The sequence below is a fragment of the Gymnoscopelus braueri genome (assembly GCF_963280865.1).
Source record: "Gymnoscopelus braueri genome assembly, chromosome: 16".
NCBI lineage: Eukaryota > Metazoa > Chordata > Actinopteri > Myctophiformes > Myctophidae > Gymnoscopelus > Gymnoscopelus braueri.
Window position 1 is genome coordinate 2897819 of NC_137616.1, and position 18579 is coordinate 2916397.

General features: G+C 40.7%; 1 protein-coding gene across 1 annotated transcript in view; it reads left to right on the top strand.

Annotated features, from left to right (window-relative positions):
• Positions 1-920: 920 nt before the first annotated feature.
• The window catches only part of LOC308103689 (uncharacterized protein), a 31222-nt gene continuing 13563 nt past the window's right edge, over positions 921-18579 (top strand). The window contains exons 1-9 of the mRNA XM_080453811.1: positions 921-981; positions 2344-2613; positions 3046-3306; positions 6061-6174; positions 6308-6323; positions 6633-6703; positions 7155-7181; positions 7495-7566; positions 8429-8503. Coding sequence (XP_080309937.1) covers positions 2454-2613; positions 3046-3306; positions 6061-6174; positions 6308-6323; positions 6633-6703; positions 7155-7181; positions 7495-7566; positions 8429-8503 — 796 coding nt within the window. The 5' untranslated portion in view covers positions 921-981; positions 2344-2453. The remainder of the gene's footprint in view (positions 982-2343; positions 2614-3045; positions 3307-6060; positions 6175-6307; positions 6324-6632; positions 6704-7154; positions 7182-7494; positions 7567-8428; positions 8504-18579) is intronic.

Here is an 18579-nt window from a genome sequence, read left to right on the forward strand (position 1 = left end):
AATGTATCTACATATTTACACATAGTATATTTAATATTTAATTTTACTTGTGTGTTTGTTTAGAGACACCACCCGCTCTTCTGACCTTGGAACCCACCCATATATTTGCTGGAGAAACTGTTACATTCACATGTGACATAGGAGAGGAGAATGACTGGGAATATTTCTTATACAAAGATGGTCGCCATGCCAGCCCCTCTAAGCTGAATGATTTTGAGGTTAAACTAGAGCCAGCCCACAGTGGTGAATACCACTGTGTGGGTCGCCTTAAAACGGCTCCAGAGGTTGTAAAACAAAGCAATAATGTCACCTTGACTGTATCAGGTAAGTCATATCTTCACACTTACTCATCACAGACATTATGTTCATGGTCATCTACAGCACTCATATATGAACCCTTTAATTATGGTCATGTACCCAAAAAGAGTGTCTGTATCAAGGATATGGAAAATGTCACTTGATAATCAGCAGTGCTCGGGCGGACGGGGACATTATGGGTGGTGGGGTTTGTCTGTGTGTGTGTGCGTGCGTGCGTGCGTGTGTGCGTGCGTGCGTGCGTGCGTGCGTGTGTTTTACTAGACTCAGTTTCTATTTCTTGGTGAAACTTTTTTTCTGAGATGTTTTGTTCTGTTCTCAATTCTAGCATATGGGAAAAACAATGAGACTCAATAGTTACACAGTTCTATTTTATGTGTCCTTCATAAATAACAGCTAAACCAACGGCTACGCTGAAATCAGACAGAACAAGTGTACTGACATTAGACAGTGTGACCCTCACCTGTACTGTGGACGACAGAACAGCTTCATGGAACATCTACTGGTACAGAGACTACATAGACTCTGAACCAACAGTGACAGATCGATCAACCACCACATGCAGGCCCAGTGTCCCAGGGACAGTTGTCTACTGGTGTCGAGGAGGGAGAGGAGACCCACCATACTTCACACATTACAGCAGCCCAGTTAATATCTCTGTCTCTGGTGAGTTAATTTTATACACACTATTTCACAGCTTTATTCCACTTTATTCCACTGCTGGTTGTATACATTTTAATCATAATACATTATTGACCCATAGAGAGACCACCAGCTGTTCTGACCCTGCAGCCCAACCCGGCATTTACTGGAGAGACTGTTACATTAATATGTGACATGAGAGAAGGAGAGGACGATGACTGGTCATATACATTAGAGAAAGATGGTGTTTACCTTGACAGATACTCTGGTCAGAATCAATATGTATTTAAAACAACAAGCACAAAGGAAAATGAATACCAGTGTACCGGTCGTCTTACAGAGGATAACTCGGTTGTAAAACAAAGCAATAAAGTCACCTTGCTTGTATCACGTAAGTCATATCATCACTTACTTACTCATCACTGACATTATGTTTATGATCATTTACAACAGTCATATAATGTAATTATGGTTCTGTACTACTGTAGCCATAAAGATATGAATGAATGAATCAAGGATGTGGGAAATGGGACTTGATAATCAGCAGTGCTTGGGGCAGTGTGGGGGGCAGAGTTGTGTGTGCGTACGTGCGTGTGCCCGCATGTTTTATAAACCCACTTTTCCTAAGTTATGTTTTTTTCTTTTTTTGTCAGTTGGTAGAAATAGCTACTGAGACTCAATGTTACACAGTTCTCATGTATTTCTCTGTTAAAAATAACAGCTAAACCAAGAACTACACTGACACCAATCAGGACCACTGTACTGACATCAAACAGTGTGACCCTCACCTGTACTGTGGAAGACAGTACAGCTCCATGGAACATCTACTGGTACAAAGACAACAAAGAGTCTAAACCAGTGACGGCGGTGACAAAACAGACAACCTACACATTCATTCCCTCCAGTGTCTCAGAGAGTGGAAGATACTGGTGTCGAGGAGGGAGAGGAGACCCAACATACTTCACACAATACAGCAGACAACAAGTTTATATCACTGTCTATGGTGAGTTAAAATATACTGTACACTATAATCTGATTGGAACCACCTGTTGTATAATAAGTATCAATCAAGCAATGCGATTGGTAGAAATGGGATCTCCAGCCGTGCTCAAATGAGCATGACAGAACAAAAGATCTGAGAATGACCTAAAAAAATATATAATTATTAGTCCACCACTGATTCGAAATACAGCAAGTGAAATACAGAGGATATATTTACACACAAGTGTCATTAAACTTTTTTCTGCGTGTGTGTGTGTGTGTGTGTGTGTGTGTGTGTGTGTGTGTGTGTGTGTCTGTGTGTCTGTGTGTGTGCGTGTGTGTGTGTGTGTGCGCGCGCGTGTGCGTGTGTGTGTGTGTGTGTGCGTGTGTGTGTTACCTCTACAGAGGCACCTGTTCCTGTTCTCAGCAGACACCCTGACTGGCCTGAGACTTTCATCGGAGAGACTCTTATTCTGAAGTGTACGATACAAGAAAGTGCTTCTGACTGGACGTACATGTGGTGGAGGGATAATGAGGCTATGTTTTCCAGGGTAGAATCTGAATACATTTTAGGTTCTTCTGAAAATCCCAGTGGGGAATACCAGTGTGGAGGTCAACGCAAACATGACAAACAATGGTCCAAACGCAGCGAAACCATCACAATGTCTTTCAAAGGTATGCATGCATAAGATAAGAAAGATAGGGATAGGGAGCAAAGAGAGAGAGAGAGGGAGGGAGGGAGTGGGGGAATTTCACACCTTCATTAACACAAAGTACCTTGGGATAGTATTCTAGACTCTGAATAGCAGGCATTGTCACGTATACAGTAGCTCAGTATTCAAATGCATTTTTCTGAGTGTGTTTCATTGTATAAGATTTAGTTCCAAAAATATCTAATCTAAATAAGGAATATCTCATTTTGTTGCTTTGATTCTCAACTTTCATATGAAATCGGGGGGAAAAAGAAAGAAAGACGCAATTTCAAAACACCAGTGTTTGTCATATCCGCCCACATATACGTTTTAAATGTACATTCCAGTCAAATGCTATTCATACAGAGCCAGTGCATTTATCATTTTACGTTTTTCTTCCTAATGTGAACAACAGATCAACCAAAGGCCACACTGACAGCTGACCAGACAGACATCCCAGCAGGGGGCAGCGTTACACTGAACTGCTCTGTGGAGGGTTCTGGATGGAACTACTACTGGTACCAACATAACTCACTGATCATGCAAGATGCTGTTCAGTACTCTACTGGACCAATCAGTGTGTCAGAGGGTGGAGTCTACAGGTGCAGAGGAGGGAGAGGAGACCCAGTTTACTACTCTGACTACAGTGATGCTCTCACCGTGAACACAACTGATGGTGAGTTATCTCTGCCAGGCCGATAGGCCGTGATTATGTTCCCATCCCTGTCCGTGTGTCCGTCGTCTGTCTGTATGTGCCCAGCTAATCTTGGACACCAATGGACCGATCAGTGTCATAATGTGCTTGCACGCTCCCAGTAAAGGCTATAAGGAAGACACACCGTCCCAAAGCCAAATCGGTGGCTATACCAGGCCTCTCGTTTTGGCCTAATACTATTTTATGTTTTTTACGGGGCCAGAGCTTAGCTCTGGACCTGTATTCATGTTCCCTTTATTTTAGTTCTTCTGCCACTTTTGGCAGTTCTGGCTGAACCGTGCTGTCGCTTTTTACGAAACTCGGCCATATGGTAGATGTTCATGAAAAACTATCAAAAAATTTATCTCACAATCTTTCGTCCAAAGGTGGCGCTATAGCACTCAATTGAAAATGGCAACTTTGAACAGGTACAACTCATGCCCTGTTTGACCTAGAGCCATGAAACTTGGATACACATATGCGTCTCCTCATGCTGAACAAATTTCACCCTCTGACTTTTAACCTCTGACCTTTAGATCTCCCACCATTTTGAATTATATGAAAAACAGTCATTGGCTCCTAACTTCTGCATTTTTTCACTTAGAAAAAATCCGCTCCCATCGTTATGTCGGCAGAGGTCCAACGTTCATGTGTAAAGAGTTTCGTGCAGATTACTCGAAAATCCCAGGTGGAGATAGATTTGAACTATTGCCGCCCTTAGATTGTCCGCAATTTTGAGCAGTTTGAAATAGGCTTAAACCCAGGATTTGTCAGCTATTTGCTTGAAACTATATCATCTGTGTGAAATGCTTTTTCACCAGTTCAGGTCTGTCTGTCCAATGGCTGCTCGCTTAAATGTGTGCCTCACAAACTCAAGGTCGCCAGTTCAAACCTCACTTGATGCAGGCTTCATTTAAGTTGCATTGCACACAACATGAATGCATCAAATAATGCATGTGCAATTGTTAAAGATAACATGTAATGCTTATTTGAGAGTATTGTTGTCAATGTATGACATACTTCATTGTGAAAATAGCTGATCTACAATCTCACAACTTTTCAGATAGCAACGAGAGTATTTTTTGTCAATGTATGACATACTTCAATGTGAAAATAGCTGATCTACAATCTCACAACTTTTCAGATAGCAACGTGTTTCTGAGCTTGTAGATCGGCTGCTTTCACTGTTTTCGGTTGCGAGGAGACATACAATGTCTCTATTGGTAAATGGTTTGTGAACGAGTGATCTTAGTGTTAGTGAAACAGGGGCTTGGTTGATGACAGAAGGCAAGAGTTTATGATCTTCAACAGACAACATCAGCCTGGACAAAGCTATAGCACTATAGGTAGTGTTGCAGCCTATTAGTCCGAAGGTTGAGAGTTCGATTCCTGTTAATGGCAATAGGTTGAGATGTCCAATCAATCCATTCTGTTTCCATCTCTCTCTCTCATCAATCTATTCCGATTCCATGTCTCTCTTCAATCTATTCCATTTCCATGGCTCTCTCGCTCTCTCTCTCTCTTTCTCTCTATCTTCAATCTATAGACCACCGAAGTCTGACGTCATTTACACATCCTTTGTTTGTCTACCTGGTTCGCAGTTTTCCACCCCCCTTCTGAATCCCATAGACGTATTTAATATCGCGTCAAATAAGAACTGTGTTCCAAAAATAAACAAATGACCCCGGCGGTTTGACTCTTATGGATATGAAGCATCAACTGACGGTGAGAAAACGCTAATGTTACTTCCGCCGAATTAGTTACATTTTCGCCAGAAACAGACTGTATCAAATATAAGTGACTGACTATCATAAACGATACAGAACCTCCTCCCTGACAATAACGCCGGGACAGTGTGTTTATTTTTGGACCACAATTCTTATATGAGACGATTCTAAGATGACCCAATGTTATTCTCCATAGAGAAATTACTTCCGCAAACCTGGGGATGAACGAGTGACGTCAGGACTTCGGTGGTCTATTCCGTTTCCATGTCTCTCTCTCTCTCTCTCTCTCTCTCTCTCTCTCTCTCTCTCTCTCTCTCTCTCTCTCTCTCTCTCTCTCTCTCTCTCTCTCTCTGGCCCCGTATTATCGCTGCTTGCAGCTATATTTTTTTGTTGCTTTTCACCCCTTTTTCTCCCAATTTTGTCCAATTAATTCCTCCCCACAAACATTTGTGTGTTGTCACTGCTGTTGTATCTTACTGGCTCACCTGCCAGTGAGGAGCCCCCACCGGGAGGACGTAGAGCCTTCATCCCGTGTAGGACGTACAGTGAAAAATATCGCCCTTCCCCGCCCGGTTTCCCTCCGCCAAACACAGGCCAATTGTGTTTGTATAGACGCCCTGCAGAGCCGGACATGAGGGGAACATATATAGTGGGTGACCACAAATGCGTGAAATCGCACCGTATGTCTTAGAAATGCTATCCCCCCTGCTTCCTTGCGCCGTGATGACACACGACTTACTTAGCTAGGCAATTTAGCCTGTAGAGGATGCACTACCAGGGGCACACTTTTCCTTTATCTTAACATTTTAAATAATGTGCTATGTCCAATAATTATGTCAATAAGTCCCCATAAAAGTAGAACAATCACAGCTACCGGGAAATGCCAATTCCGGTAATCTCTTAGTTTCATTGATCTTGTGAAGCGTTTTGTAGTTATATGTGCAGGCCTATTCATAAGGTATCGTAACTAAAGTGCTATTGTCTTTGCCGATACTGTCTCAACGTTCAGTGTCTGGATCTGTGGGACTGAGTCCTCTACATGTGGGTCTGATAGCAGGACTTCTTGTTGTGATTGTACTGGCCATCCTGCTGTTCCTGCTGTGTCGATACACAAAATCTAAAGGTGAGAAACACTCACGTATTGATTGAATCTTAAAAAGAAAAATCCCTCCTACAGTATGTTGTGACACTGAACAGCAGAGGACTGCTCACAGTGTAAAACACTATTTAACATATTTTATTTGTTTTTATTACAGGTCCATGTTGTGTCAGGTAGGTACAACTATCTGTCTCTAGAGCAACCCTTGCAATCCACTGACTGCTGTGTGGAATATTACTGCGGATTTTAAACTGCATTCTTCTGCAGATCGAGCACCAGACTGACACGCACGCACACACGCACGCACGCACGCACGCACACACCCACACACAGCAACAACTTGACTGTCTGAATCTATATTCACCAAGACTACGAGAACTAATTTGTGGACTAACATCTATGAGGGGTCAGCCCTGTCTGTCTCATCTTCACACATGATCACAGTAGATCATGTTTGCTTCTTTGTGCTGATCTTGAAATAGATCTATAGAGTCCCAGGGAACCAATCAGAACTCTGCAGCAGACCAGAGGACCAGCCAGATAGGAAGTCCAGGTGGTGTATATTCCCCACTTCAGAATGGTCAGTCTTTGAACATCACTCACTCACTCACTCACTCACTCACTCACTCACTCACATAGAGAGCTGATAGCCCCAGCACTGATGTTTATGCTTTGAGAAAGAGACTTCAATCAATCAATCAATCAATCAATCAATCAATCAATCAATCAATCAATCAATCAATCAATCAATCAATCGGTAGCTATAAAACCAGGCAACACAAGCAAAGCTCATTTTAATAAGTTGTCAAGGCCCTCAATTGACTGAAAATGTTACAGTAGCACATAGAGTACTTCATGATAGAACATGCTTATTTAAATGAGGATTTTAATTTTTTTACAGAATTGTAGAGATTAATATGGCGGACATTAAATTAATTTGTAATTTAATGTACTTGTGTTCTGCCTTTCAGCAGACCAGAGGACCAACCAGAGAGGAAGTCCAGACGATGTACATGCCCCACTTCAGCATGGTCAGCCTTTAAGCATCACTCACTCACTATAAAACCAGGCATTCTTTTACACAAGCAAATATAATTTTAATAAGTTGTCAAGGCCCACAATTGACTGAAAATGTACTTCATGATAACACATGTTTTTTTTTAAAGAGGATTTTCAAAAAGAGGCAACTGATTTGACAGAAGTGTAGAGCACATAGAGTACTTCATGATAGCACATGCTTATTTAAATGAGGATTTTTTTTTTTACAGAATTGTAGAGATTAATATGGTGGACATTAAATTAATTTGTAATTTAATGTACTGGTGTCTATGTTCTCTCTTTCAGATAAGGCTGCAGCTGAGTCCAGTGACGTGACATATTCACAGATTGAACTAAAGAATTTCAGCAAGAAGAAGGGTGAGCAAACAAAACAAATAAACACAACATGAAATGAACGTGAAATCGCTGCTTGTACCTGGTATGATTCTTGAATGTTGAAATAATGATTAATATGGAGGTTATGGAATGTAGAGTGGTGTTTGTTAACACAGTTCACACTTGGTACGAGTGGGTTCACAATAAATTGTAAATAAATAAAATAATGTATATGTAGAGTTTCCTCTACAGAGAATCCTGCAGATCCACTTGAGAGGTCTTTGTATTCTAAGGTGAAGACTGGATAGTCTTCATCGTGTTTTATTTATAACCTTCCATGAACATTTAGTTGATTTATTCATGCTTCATCATCAATAACTCCACTGATAATTTTGGAAATTAACATAATCACCAAACTGACTGGCTGGTGAAGTTGTTTAATTCACAAATTTGACAGAGGTTGTACTCCATTTGTGTCCGGGTAGCTCAGTCGGTAGAGCTCTCAACCTTTGGACTACAAGGTCGTGGGTTCGATCCCAGGCACCGCTTGAGTATTACGGCATGGTAACTAAGACGTGTTGTAAGTACTGGGAGATGATGGAAGGTGTTGCGCTCCACCTCAGCAATCCATCACCCAGTGGTCTAGTCTAGTGCATTGAAGAAGGGATTGACACCCTCGCTCTTGGTCGATATGGTCAATAAGCCACTCTGATTTAATGTACTCTGTGCTAGAAATATTTATCTGTCTGTCTCTCTATCTATATACTGCATAAATAATACTATTCTCTGACGTGTGTGTGTGTGTGTGTGTGTGTGTGTGTGTGTGTGTGTGTGTGTGTGTGTGTGTGTGTGTGTGTGTGTGTGTGTGTGTGTGTGTGTGTGTGTGTGTGTGTGTGTGTTATAGAAGGAGCAGGGGAACCAGATGGGACCTACGCCCAGGTTAACTACCAAAACAAAGCTAAAGCCAACAATAAGAAAGGTATAGTACGATAGTGTAAGGCCTGTGTCCACCAAGATTTTTTTCCTGAGTGCAGCGCATGGTTTTAATTGTTTATAACGGGAGCGCTGTGTTTTCGGAAACTCCAGCAGCTTGGTGTTGAACTGGACATTGACCTTGCACTTTTCCCTGCCTGCCGAAAGCTAAAATATTTTCAACTCGGCCTCCTTGAAGCGCTGTCAGGCGAGCTCCTTGGCGTTTTCAGCCGTGGACACAGAGCCTAAACCGCAGAGCGTCAATTCACTGCATTTTCCTGTTGCATTTGGAATAATGACTCTAAAACCATGAAACAGTGACAGTGCAGTAATTAAAAATGCTCTGCATTTGTGCGTGTGCGTGTGTGTGTGTGTGTGTGTGTGTGTGTGTGTGTGTGTGTGTGTGTGTGTGTGTGTGTGTGTGTGTGTGTTGTAGAAGGAGCAGGAGAAGCAGATGTGACCTACACGCAGGTTAACTACCAAAACAAAGCCAAAAATAAGAAAGGTAGGTAAAATACATAATACACTAGTTATAATAGCATATAAGAAAAGTAAAAAATACATATCCACCAGTAAGAGTTTAGAAAGGTAGGTGAAATACATTTATACAGTGTCAATCACAATATGCCAGGATTCTTTCCTCAACAATAACTATGATGCATTGAAACATAACAAGGAAATTCTGCTATCACCCAAAAGACAAGCAGACACAGCCTTATGTGGTTACAGGTTAAGATGAGTAATTAGACATAATGTGAATTAACATGCACTATTTATACTTTCTGCTAACATGTTCTGTGTATTATTTTCCATTCATAGAATCAGCAGCTCCAGAGCAAACTGAAGATACCGTTTATGCTCAGGTCAAACCAGGAACGTCTCTTGGTAAGATACTGTTTTATTTCACTACCAAAGAGCTGATGCTGCCATGTCTAGCTGTGTGTTTATGCTGTGACCTCAGAGGTTACATAGAAACTGCAATCTTATACAATAGCAGTCAGTGTATCTGGGTTAGAATGTTTACATTTCGGTACTGTCGGGCAGAAACCTCCATGTTTAAACATATTTGTTTTGTGTTGTAAATTAATGCCCTACTTTGATGATGGAGAGGGCCACTATATTTCCAAACTTATTCCAGTGGGCCACATTGGATAGTGTTGCAGTTGGACAGAAAACACTTATTTCCATTATTTCAACTCTTTTTCGTAAATTAATGCCCTACTTCGTCATTTTAGTATGTCACACTAAAGTAGCAAAAATAGCCGATCTATCTTTAATTGGAATCCTGAAATGTAACATTTTAATTTGATTTCAAATTAGTTGTAACATGTAACACAAATGTAGCAAACATAGTCAATCTACAGCTTGTAGATCTGCTATTCTTACTATTTTTTAAAAACAATTTAAGTGAAAGTGGTTAAGTATGTGTTTATTTATAAATATTGAACAAATACTAATTATTAACAAAAGTTTAAATAATAATAATAATCCAATACATTGGATCCATTGGAACACATGTTCTTTTACATTTCCTGAAAAGTAACAAATTTGGAAATGGAAAGGTGTATAACTGTATGTATGTTGTTTCTTTCTAGGGTGATGAATGAAGATGCAGGAAAACATGGTGAAGAGAAGAACAGCATGGAAGCATCAGAGTTGTATTTATTATATTCACTTTGATATTATGAATCTTCCACACAAACTGGATCATATTTGAACTAATTAAAACAGTCCTAATTTATAGATATTTGTTAGTTTTTGTCGCATTCCTAAGCCAATAATTTGATGACCAACGGATCAGTAGGCAGCGGTTCCGGTGGGCGACACAAAGGAGACTCTTTGTGTCTCCTACTGGAACTGCTGCCATCAAATGGTCAACAAATTCTTATACTAAACAATATCCATGAATTCAAGTGTCCATGGGGTGACTAATCGATAGAAAAAAAAGTCATTTTGGGGGTGAACTATACCTTTAAGGTTAAATTAAAACCAGTAGTTCTCTTTTTTTTTTTTCAAGGACCCCCATTTGATACGATTTTTATCTCAGAGTTACACTATCGTATCTTTGATACGATAGTGTAACTCTGAGAGTGTACAAATGGAACTAAATGTACCCTTACTGGTCCATTTGCTTCCATTTGTTACACTCTCAGAGTTACAGAAGAGTAAGGGTTCGTTTGGACCCATAATGGTCCCCAGACGCTACGTTGAGAATGAGTGATTAAAAAACATAAATTCAAGTGAGATACCAGTTACTGTAGGTTAAAGGGATAGTTCACCCAAAACATTTTTTTTTAATCATACTGTACTCAGTGTACTGTGGGTATGAGAGGGGCTGACATGACACAGACATGTGTGTTGCCCACTCAATCAGTAGCCTTGTTCCCAGCCTTACTCATTTGCGAAGAGAAAAGCCAGGTCACGACCTAATGCAGAGAGTGTCTATAGGAGCGCGGGACTTCCGTCGTACGTATTTCCCCCGGAAGTTATATTTTTCGTCCAATCACAACACTCGTTTCATTCATGGAGAATGTTAACAGATTTGTGAAGCATCAACGTCATTGCCCTGGGCGGTACTTCCGCCAAATTCCGGTACTTCCCTTTAGACACTCTACCAGCTGGGTCTTGCCCAGCGTGCCCAATCAGTATTAATTTTACATTGTACATTGTAAAATGTTCTGCATTACAGAACAACAACAACAAAAACAATCTGGTGGAAGGGCAGTGGGCTGTAGACTGTCCCAACGTTATTTATGTTTCTTTCTGTAAATCTTCTACACACTCTTCTATCGTAGTGAGTTCTACACACTCACTCTACAGAAACCGGTCTAAACACGATTCGTGAATATTGAGGAGAAAGGACAACTGTATTTTAGACTATGCTATTCCTGCCAGTGTTAAAGGAGTAGTTCACCCCCCCAACAAATCTTATTTTCTATCAATTACACACCCCATGAAGCCTTGAATTCATGGAGATTGTTTTGTTTTTGTCGCATTCCTAAGCCAGTTTGATGATAATAATAAAGGTGCTTAAGTATCCGGTAGGAGACTCTTTACCAGATAGACCGCCAGTCATCAAATTATTGGCCAAAAAACTCCATTAATTCAATGCTTTATGGGGTGTGTAATTGATACGAAATTCGTTTTTTTTTTGGTGAACCACTCCTTTAATGCAATACAATGTGTATTATTATTGGTAGCTACTGTATATGAAATAGGGATTTGGTGGTATTGGCCCATGAGGAGTCAAACACAAGCAGCTTGGATGGATTTGTCAGGGGTTTGGTTGGAGAAACCAGAGACTGATGCTGTAGACATGCTGTTGTTCGCTTACCTATAAATCACATTTTTATTTTAGGGTAATTCATTCTGATGATTGTGCAGAATCACCTGTGCGTATGAAAACATGGATTCTATTCATTCTATAAAATAAGTTCACCTGCGTCTTTGTACATAGTTGTACATAAAGGCTTGTACAGTAGTAATCTTTTGATAAACCCTAATAATGTAATGTAATAACGCAATTTGATATGTTGTGTGTTTTTATTAAGACTTTTTAAAGAATGTTTTTAGTGAGTTGTTACATGTGATAAGTATTGTTATGTGTTGTTGTGTGTGTGGACCTACTGTACAGGAAGAGTAGCTGCTACCTTGGGTTTGGGATCCCTTAGGATCTTTTAGGATCCTTTAGGATCAAATGGACAAATGGAACCAAATGGACCCTCACGGATCCATTTGGTTCCATTTGTACACTCTCAGAGTTATGGCGGTCCTTGAAATTAAAATGTTTGAGAACCACCGGTATTGTAAATGTATAGCAGACAGCTCTGACAGTGTAGATAAAACCCGTTCCAGAAACGGTTCCAAATGTGATGGAACTGATTCCGGTTCCTCAATGTTGGATCTGGTTCCTACGGTTCCGGATCCCAACCCTAGTGGCAGCTAACGGGGATCCACAAACAGAAATACATTGTTGCTGTCGGGTGGAAGTCCAAAGCATATTATTATTTTAAAATCAATTTAGAATAGTGAAAATAGCCGATCTACAAGCTCACAATGCCTTGTAAATCGGCTATTCTCACTACTTTTGTGTGACACACAAAGTTGAAATATGGAGATACAGGTTTCTGCGGGACAGCAACAAAACAATGGACATACATGGTTAAATGGACATTTTGGCAGTAGGCCTCATTTAGCTGTTTTCTTTGACACCTTTCAGTTATAATGTGAATGATATTACCTTCTAGCATTGCACGTTATTTAGACGTTGATTGAGCAGCTTTAGCTTTGTTAAATTGTTAAAAGGAGGGGACCAAGTATAGAGCCTTGGGGGACCCTGGTCAAAAAAGTATAAATAAAGGGTTTAAGTGCTTATGTATCTGTTTTTACAATTAATAAAATAATTCAAATTAAAGTTGACTCCAAGATTGTATTCGATTCCATTTTGTAGATGACTTCATCCAGGTCAAGATTTATTCAGACCTATATAGTTGTTGTTTCCTGTGTCAATGATTTATTTCAGAGGTTCTCAAACTGTTTTGGCTTCAGTATCTCTGTCTCTGATTTCTGAATCCAAGGTGCCCCCTTTTCCAGTGGTGTAAAGTAACTAGGTACATGTACTCAAGTACTGTACAATTTTGAGGTATTTTTTTTAGTTTACTGGAGTATTTCCAATGTTCAATACTTTTACTTCTACTCCACTCCATCTCAGAGGTAAATATTGTACTTTTACTCCACTACAATTATTTTAAAAACTTTAGTTACTAGTTACCTTGCAGATATTAATTATTATATTATAAATAATCGCAACGCGTTGTGAGCTTGTAAATCTGCTATTTTCAAACAGGGTTGAAAAAGCGTCTTTCTTCTAAGCATTCTTTTATAATTGTAGTAACTATAATATATAGGCAGATACAGCATTTCTCACTGGTCTTTGATGAAAATGATGCATTATACCACCGTGTTGCAGAGTGTTGTTTATACTAGTGTGTGACAAAACCTTGATTGGCAATGCTACAAGTCACTACCCTTTTTACAAAACCCCAGTTCCAAGTTCTGTGCAACATCCTACTAGTGATCATTTCACTTCATCACTTTGTCCAATACATTTGTTTCTATTTTACATATTTGCTGTATTATAAGCATGTAGAGAGGCAGGAAACCTTCACAAAAACAAGTCCTGTCCAAAATCACATCCTCCCTTAAGTTCTGACACGTTGCAAATGATGAGTCATCTTTCAGCTATTTTGCGTCCTATCCTTTTGACAATTGTGTGACAATGTATGTATTTTTACATAATGTATTATCGATTCAGAGGTCAAAGTCAAAAGCTGTGGCCTTTGCCTATTAAATACTTTTTAAATATATTTCATCACTCTACTAAGTTGCTTACAAGTTATGACTGCTACAACACTACCTCTACTACCCTGATAGACACAGCGTAATAACATCACTGCTGCAATATGTATGAATTCACTCATTAACTTAATAACTACATTCCACTATATATCTACATTCCATAAGAGATCAAAACAAACATTTCACTATTTCATTATTATTCGTCAAGTTGCCAAATGCATTATTTTTTTTGTCAAAATGAACTCGCACTTCAGCTTTGAAAACCACGCAAAATGGACCCACACTTCAGCACAGAACATTGTGAGGAGAGGGCGAGGGTGGCTTGCACATACACTCCCAAGTGCTGTATTATGTATACAGTACATGTTCACAGGTCTGTTTGAGAAACATGCCCCGACAGAGTGTATAACTAAGTGAACGATGCCTATGCTTAACCCCCCAGACAAAATCTATAGGACCAATTAACCATTAACCATTACTTAACAAATTACTAGACACAAACAACTTTTACCTTTACACCCAAAGACTCAGAGGTCAAAGTGACAGTCAAGGTCAACATCCAGAACAGAGGATTGATTTTCATTAAACTTTGTGAGAATGGTCAGTAGGCTGCCCTGATGACATGGTTCACTTTTTCAAGGTCAGCTCAGCTAGTGCTAGAATGTTAAGTTCACAGACTAGCACAATCTGTCATAAAAAAGCAGACATCTTAGTTGCAATGAGATTGAGCTAACAGTGAAGTTATGTTTCTATATGTGTGGTACTGCAATGCGATACGAGAGGGCGGACTAGCCAACACTGTGGAGGCTACTCCACACTGTTAGACAGTGTGTATGTAGGTGGTGTGCCTTCTTCCCCTCCTAGCCGTGCCACCATGGGTTGGAGGATTCAGGCTCAAAATCAGTTCCGGGTGCCTGACACAGTGCCCCGCCAGCCTCATCCTTCTCTCCTTCTCTCTCTGACCTTGTACATGACCCGTAGAGGTCCACGTTTCATTCGTAGCATTCATGTGTAGACACCATCCAGGGCCTTTTCCTGCTATGCTGTGAACGTCCATGTCTCGGGCCCATACAGCAGAACTGATTCTACTGTAGCAACGAAAAGCCGGTCATCAGGGGTCGCGCTAGGATTTTAAACTGCCGGTCGCCGTGTCCGGAATGATTTCAATTTATCGGATTTATCTGATCAAAATAACGGACAAGTCGGACATGAATGACAAGCAGGTGCATAAACGTAGCCAATAATTATATTGTATAAATAATATCATAATATGTATATACGTACTGTGGCAGACCAGGGGAAACAGCCAGGCCTATTCCACAGAGAGGGCGGGTCCCTAAGCTCAGGCTGGGGGAGGTGGTAGGTGGAGTGTATTATCCTGTCCAGGTATTGCAGCCACTGGGAGCCTGGCAATGGACTCACCGGCAGCCAGTCAGGCAATCAAGGGGAGCCTTTAAATAGCCGGCTCACAAGCCGGCTGGAGCGTAGACATATAAAGGTAGACGCCTCCTTCGGCGCTGAAGCGTTCGTATCTCGGGCGCGCCTCCTTGTTCCGCAGGGCTAGCCTATCACTTCCTTCCGCTTCAGCAGGGGGTGTTCGGTAGGCCAATCAGAGGCAGGTGGGGCGGGTCTTTTCTCTCGCGCAGCAACTAGTCAGTTAGACGCGCTGTGATTGGCCAGTAGTCAACGCGATGTGATTGGTCAGTAGTGAAACAGCCCTGCGGAAGAGCCTTGTATTGAGATACCAGTCGCTCCAATGAACTGCAGAGGCCAATGAGGTATCTAGGTTTCTATATCTATGGGCTGGAGAGTGGGTTTGGAGGTATGAGGAAGCAGGCCACGTCACTCTGTTCCACATGGAAGCTAGTAGGAAGGACATCTTGCAAGCCGACTGAGCTCCAAACCTACTGAACCCTGAAACATAGTAGTCACTGCTCTCTCTCTGTTTACCCCCAGGATTGTGGAGCCCCCACCTGTGTGTAGCGTATGTACAGGCCCAAGCCCCGGACGGGAGGATTCCTAAGTTGCTTTTGCCCCAATTACCCTTTCCCCTAATCGTTTGAATAAAATACTATTTAATTTAACAAGCCAACTGACTCTGAGCCTCTTGTTTTATTGTGAATCTCACCTGTATTCCCCTGGGTTGCCACAGTACATACACACACACGCAGAGACGTGCAGAGGGATTTGGAGAGGCAGGGGCTGGAATTTCAAAAGGGCATTACAGGACATTACATTACATTTCTATCCAGATATAGAGGAATATCTCATTTTAAATTAACACTATGAATCGAGGGTTATACTGAAACAAACATGAACAATATTCATACAAAAGTTACTGTCACTGATAATCTATATGAGCAATTCAGCATATTACTCTACAACAGTGGGACACAACCTTCTTGCCCTGATCACATTGACAAAAAACAATCTTTGCCAGAACAGCCACAACAACCACCCAGCCTGCCCTCACAATCCAGTATAGCCTTACATTGCTGGTTAACAATGTAAAATGAGCAGTTTCAGTTATTAAGTATTTAAGTAGCCTTAAATACTGAAGGCTCTCGTAGATGTATTTTAGCGCTTTTGATATCCTTTATCTCTACGAGAGTCTTATCTACCACCCCCCCAGATTACCCTGGAATATCAGCTCCAAAGCCCGTACTTCTCCAAACATGGACAAATGCTAAATATAAGGTGCTTACCCGCTTGCCCCAAATGTTAACTCGGTGTCCGTTCTGTTTGTGTAATGTATTAGTCCATATTTTTCAATAAAGAAGTGTTTTGTTCCCGTCTGTGGCTGAATGCCATTTTCCCCCCTCGTTTATTTCCTGTTTACATTGAGTGTAATTTCGGATTTCACCGGATGCGCCCCGTCACCACCGCCTATTGGGAACCGACAGAATTGGTCACAGACGGGATTAAAACACTTCTTTATTGAAAGATATGGACTAATACATTGCACAAATACGCCTTACACCGAGTTAACATTTGGGGCAAGCGGGTAAGCACCTTATATTTAGCATTTGTACATGTTTGGAGAAGTACGGTCTTTGGAGCTGACATTCCAGGGCAATCGGGGGGTGGTAGGTAGATAAGACTCTCGTAGAGATAAAACATAGTAAAATCGATAAAATACATCTACGAGAGTCTTTATCTAAGGCTATATTAGATAAAGAGCGAGAGAGAGAGGAAATGAACAGTATAATTATTTTGAATCCACAAATACCTACTGTATCTGTCTCAAATTAAGACAGATCACTGATTGTCTGCGCTTCTCTGTGTGCATCTGCTCTCCTCATTGAATGGACAATGGACATGTGAGTGCGTGCGCCCGGCAGGGTTAGGTTTCGATTGGACATACTTCGTTGCGCGCTGTATCGCGTACCGAAAATAGACGATCTACAAGCTCACAACTAGTCGCGCTGGTCTCATGGTCTGGAGAGGGCACCTTTTTACCAACGGGTAAAAGGGCAGGGGCTCAAGCCCCCTTTTATGTCTATGTGTGCACGTGCATGCACACACGTACGTACGCTACCCAGCGGTTCTTGTATTCTTGTATTTGTTTTACTGAGGATAAGGTTAGAAATAAGTTTAGGGTTAGGCATAGTTTTACTGAGGTTACGTTTAGGAATAAGGTTAGGTTTAGGCATAGTTTACTGAGGTGTTTAGGAATACCAGGTGAATACCGCCGGATTTGCCCCGGGGCGACTGTGTTTTGGGGCGATCGTTTAAGTATTTGTCTGTTGTGTGCAATTGCGCATGCGTCCGCAACAATGCTATCAGGATCAGATTATTAGATATTATCAGATATTAGAAGTATATTGGGTTTAGTACCAAATACGTTTTACTCTGGGAAGGTGAAATCAGACTCCTCCATTCATTGCACTGACGCAAGTTTATGTATTTGTAGGCCAAAGACATTTTGTAATGTTCAAGGTTTCTTTATTAAGTTTAGGGATAAGGGGTAAGGCTCACTTCTAAATCTGTTCCAAAAAAGAGGAAGGAAGAGCAGATCTGAATTGACGTACTAAAGAAGAAGTTACGAAAACATGTCACAACTCTATTCTCTCTCTCTCTCTCTCTCTCTCTCTCTCTCTCTCTCTCTCTCTCTCTCTCTCTCTCTCTCTCTCTCTCTGAGTTTCACAGTGAACAGGAAATATAAGGTTGTTCAGAGCCGTTCACCACGATGGGGTACACACTTCCCTGCATTCTTCTTTGTGAGTATATTTATATCATTAATAGAAGGTCTATTATATCAATATTATTACTAGCAGGTCTATTGAACTAGTATTTGAATATTCTGTGAAAGAATATATGGCTTTACTTAACATTTTGTTAAAGTTAGGCTGCTTAGTTTGAATACATCAAATTATGTCAGTGGAATGTACATTGTATTCTTTTAGGATCTTGACCAATGTTTTCACCTTGCTATAGATTTATCATTTGAAATTACTATAAGCAATACAAATAAAAATAAGTTAAAAGTACAGCAGTGATGATGCAACTATACAGTATAGAGACACCATCTAGTGTCTACTTCGATAGTATACAGTAATTCATGTATAATTAATGGGATTTTTCTAAAAAACTGTCTGGCCGGTGCACACAAAAGCCTGAGTATAGATGTTAAAATGACCCCAGAAGTGTTTTAAAGTCAAACACCCCTTTAAGTTATTGTTTATTTGTTCTGATTGAACTTGAGTCAGCTGTCTATGATGGTGT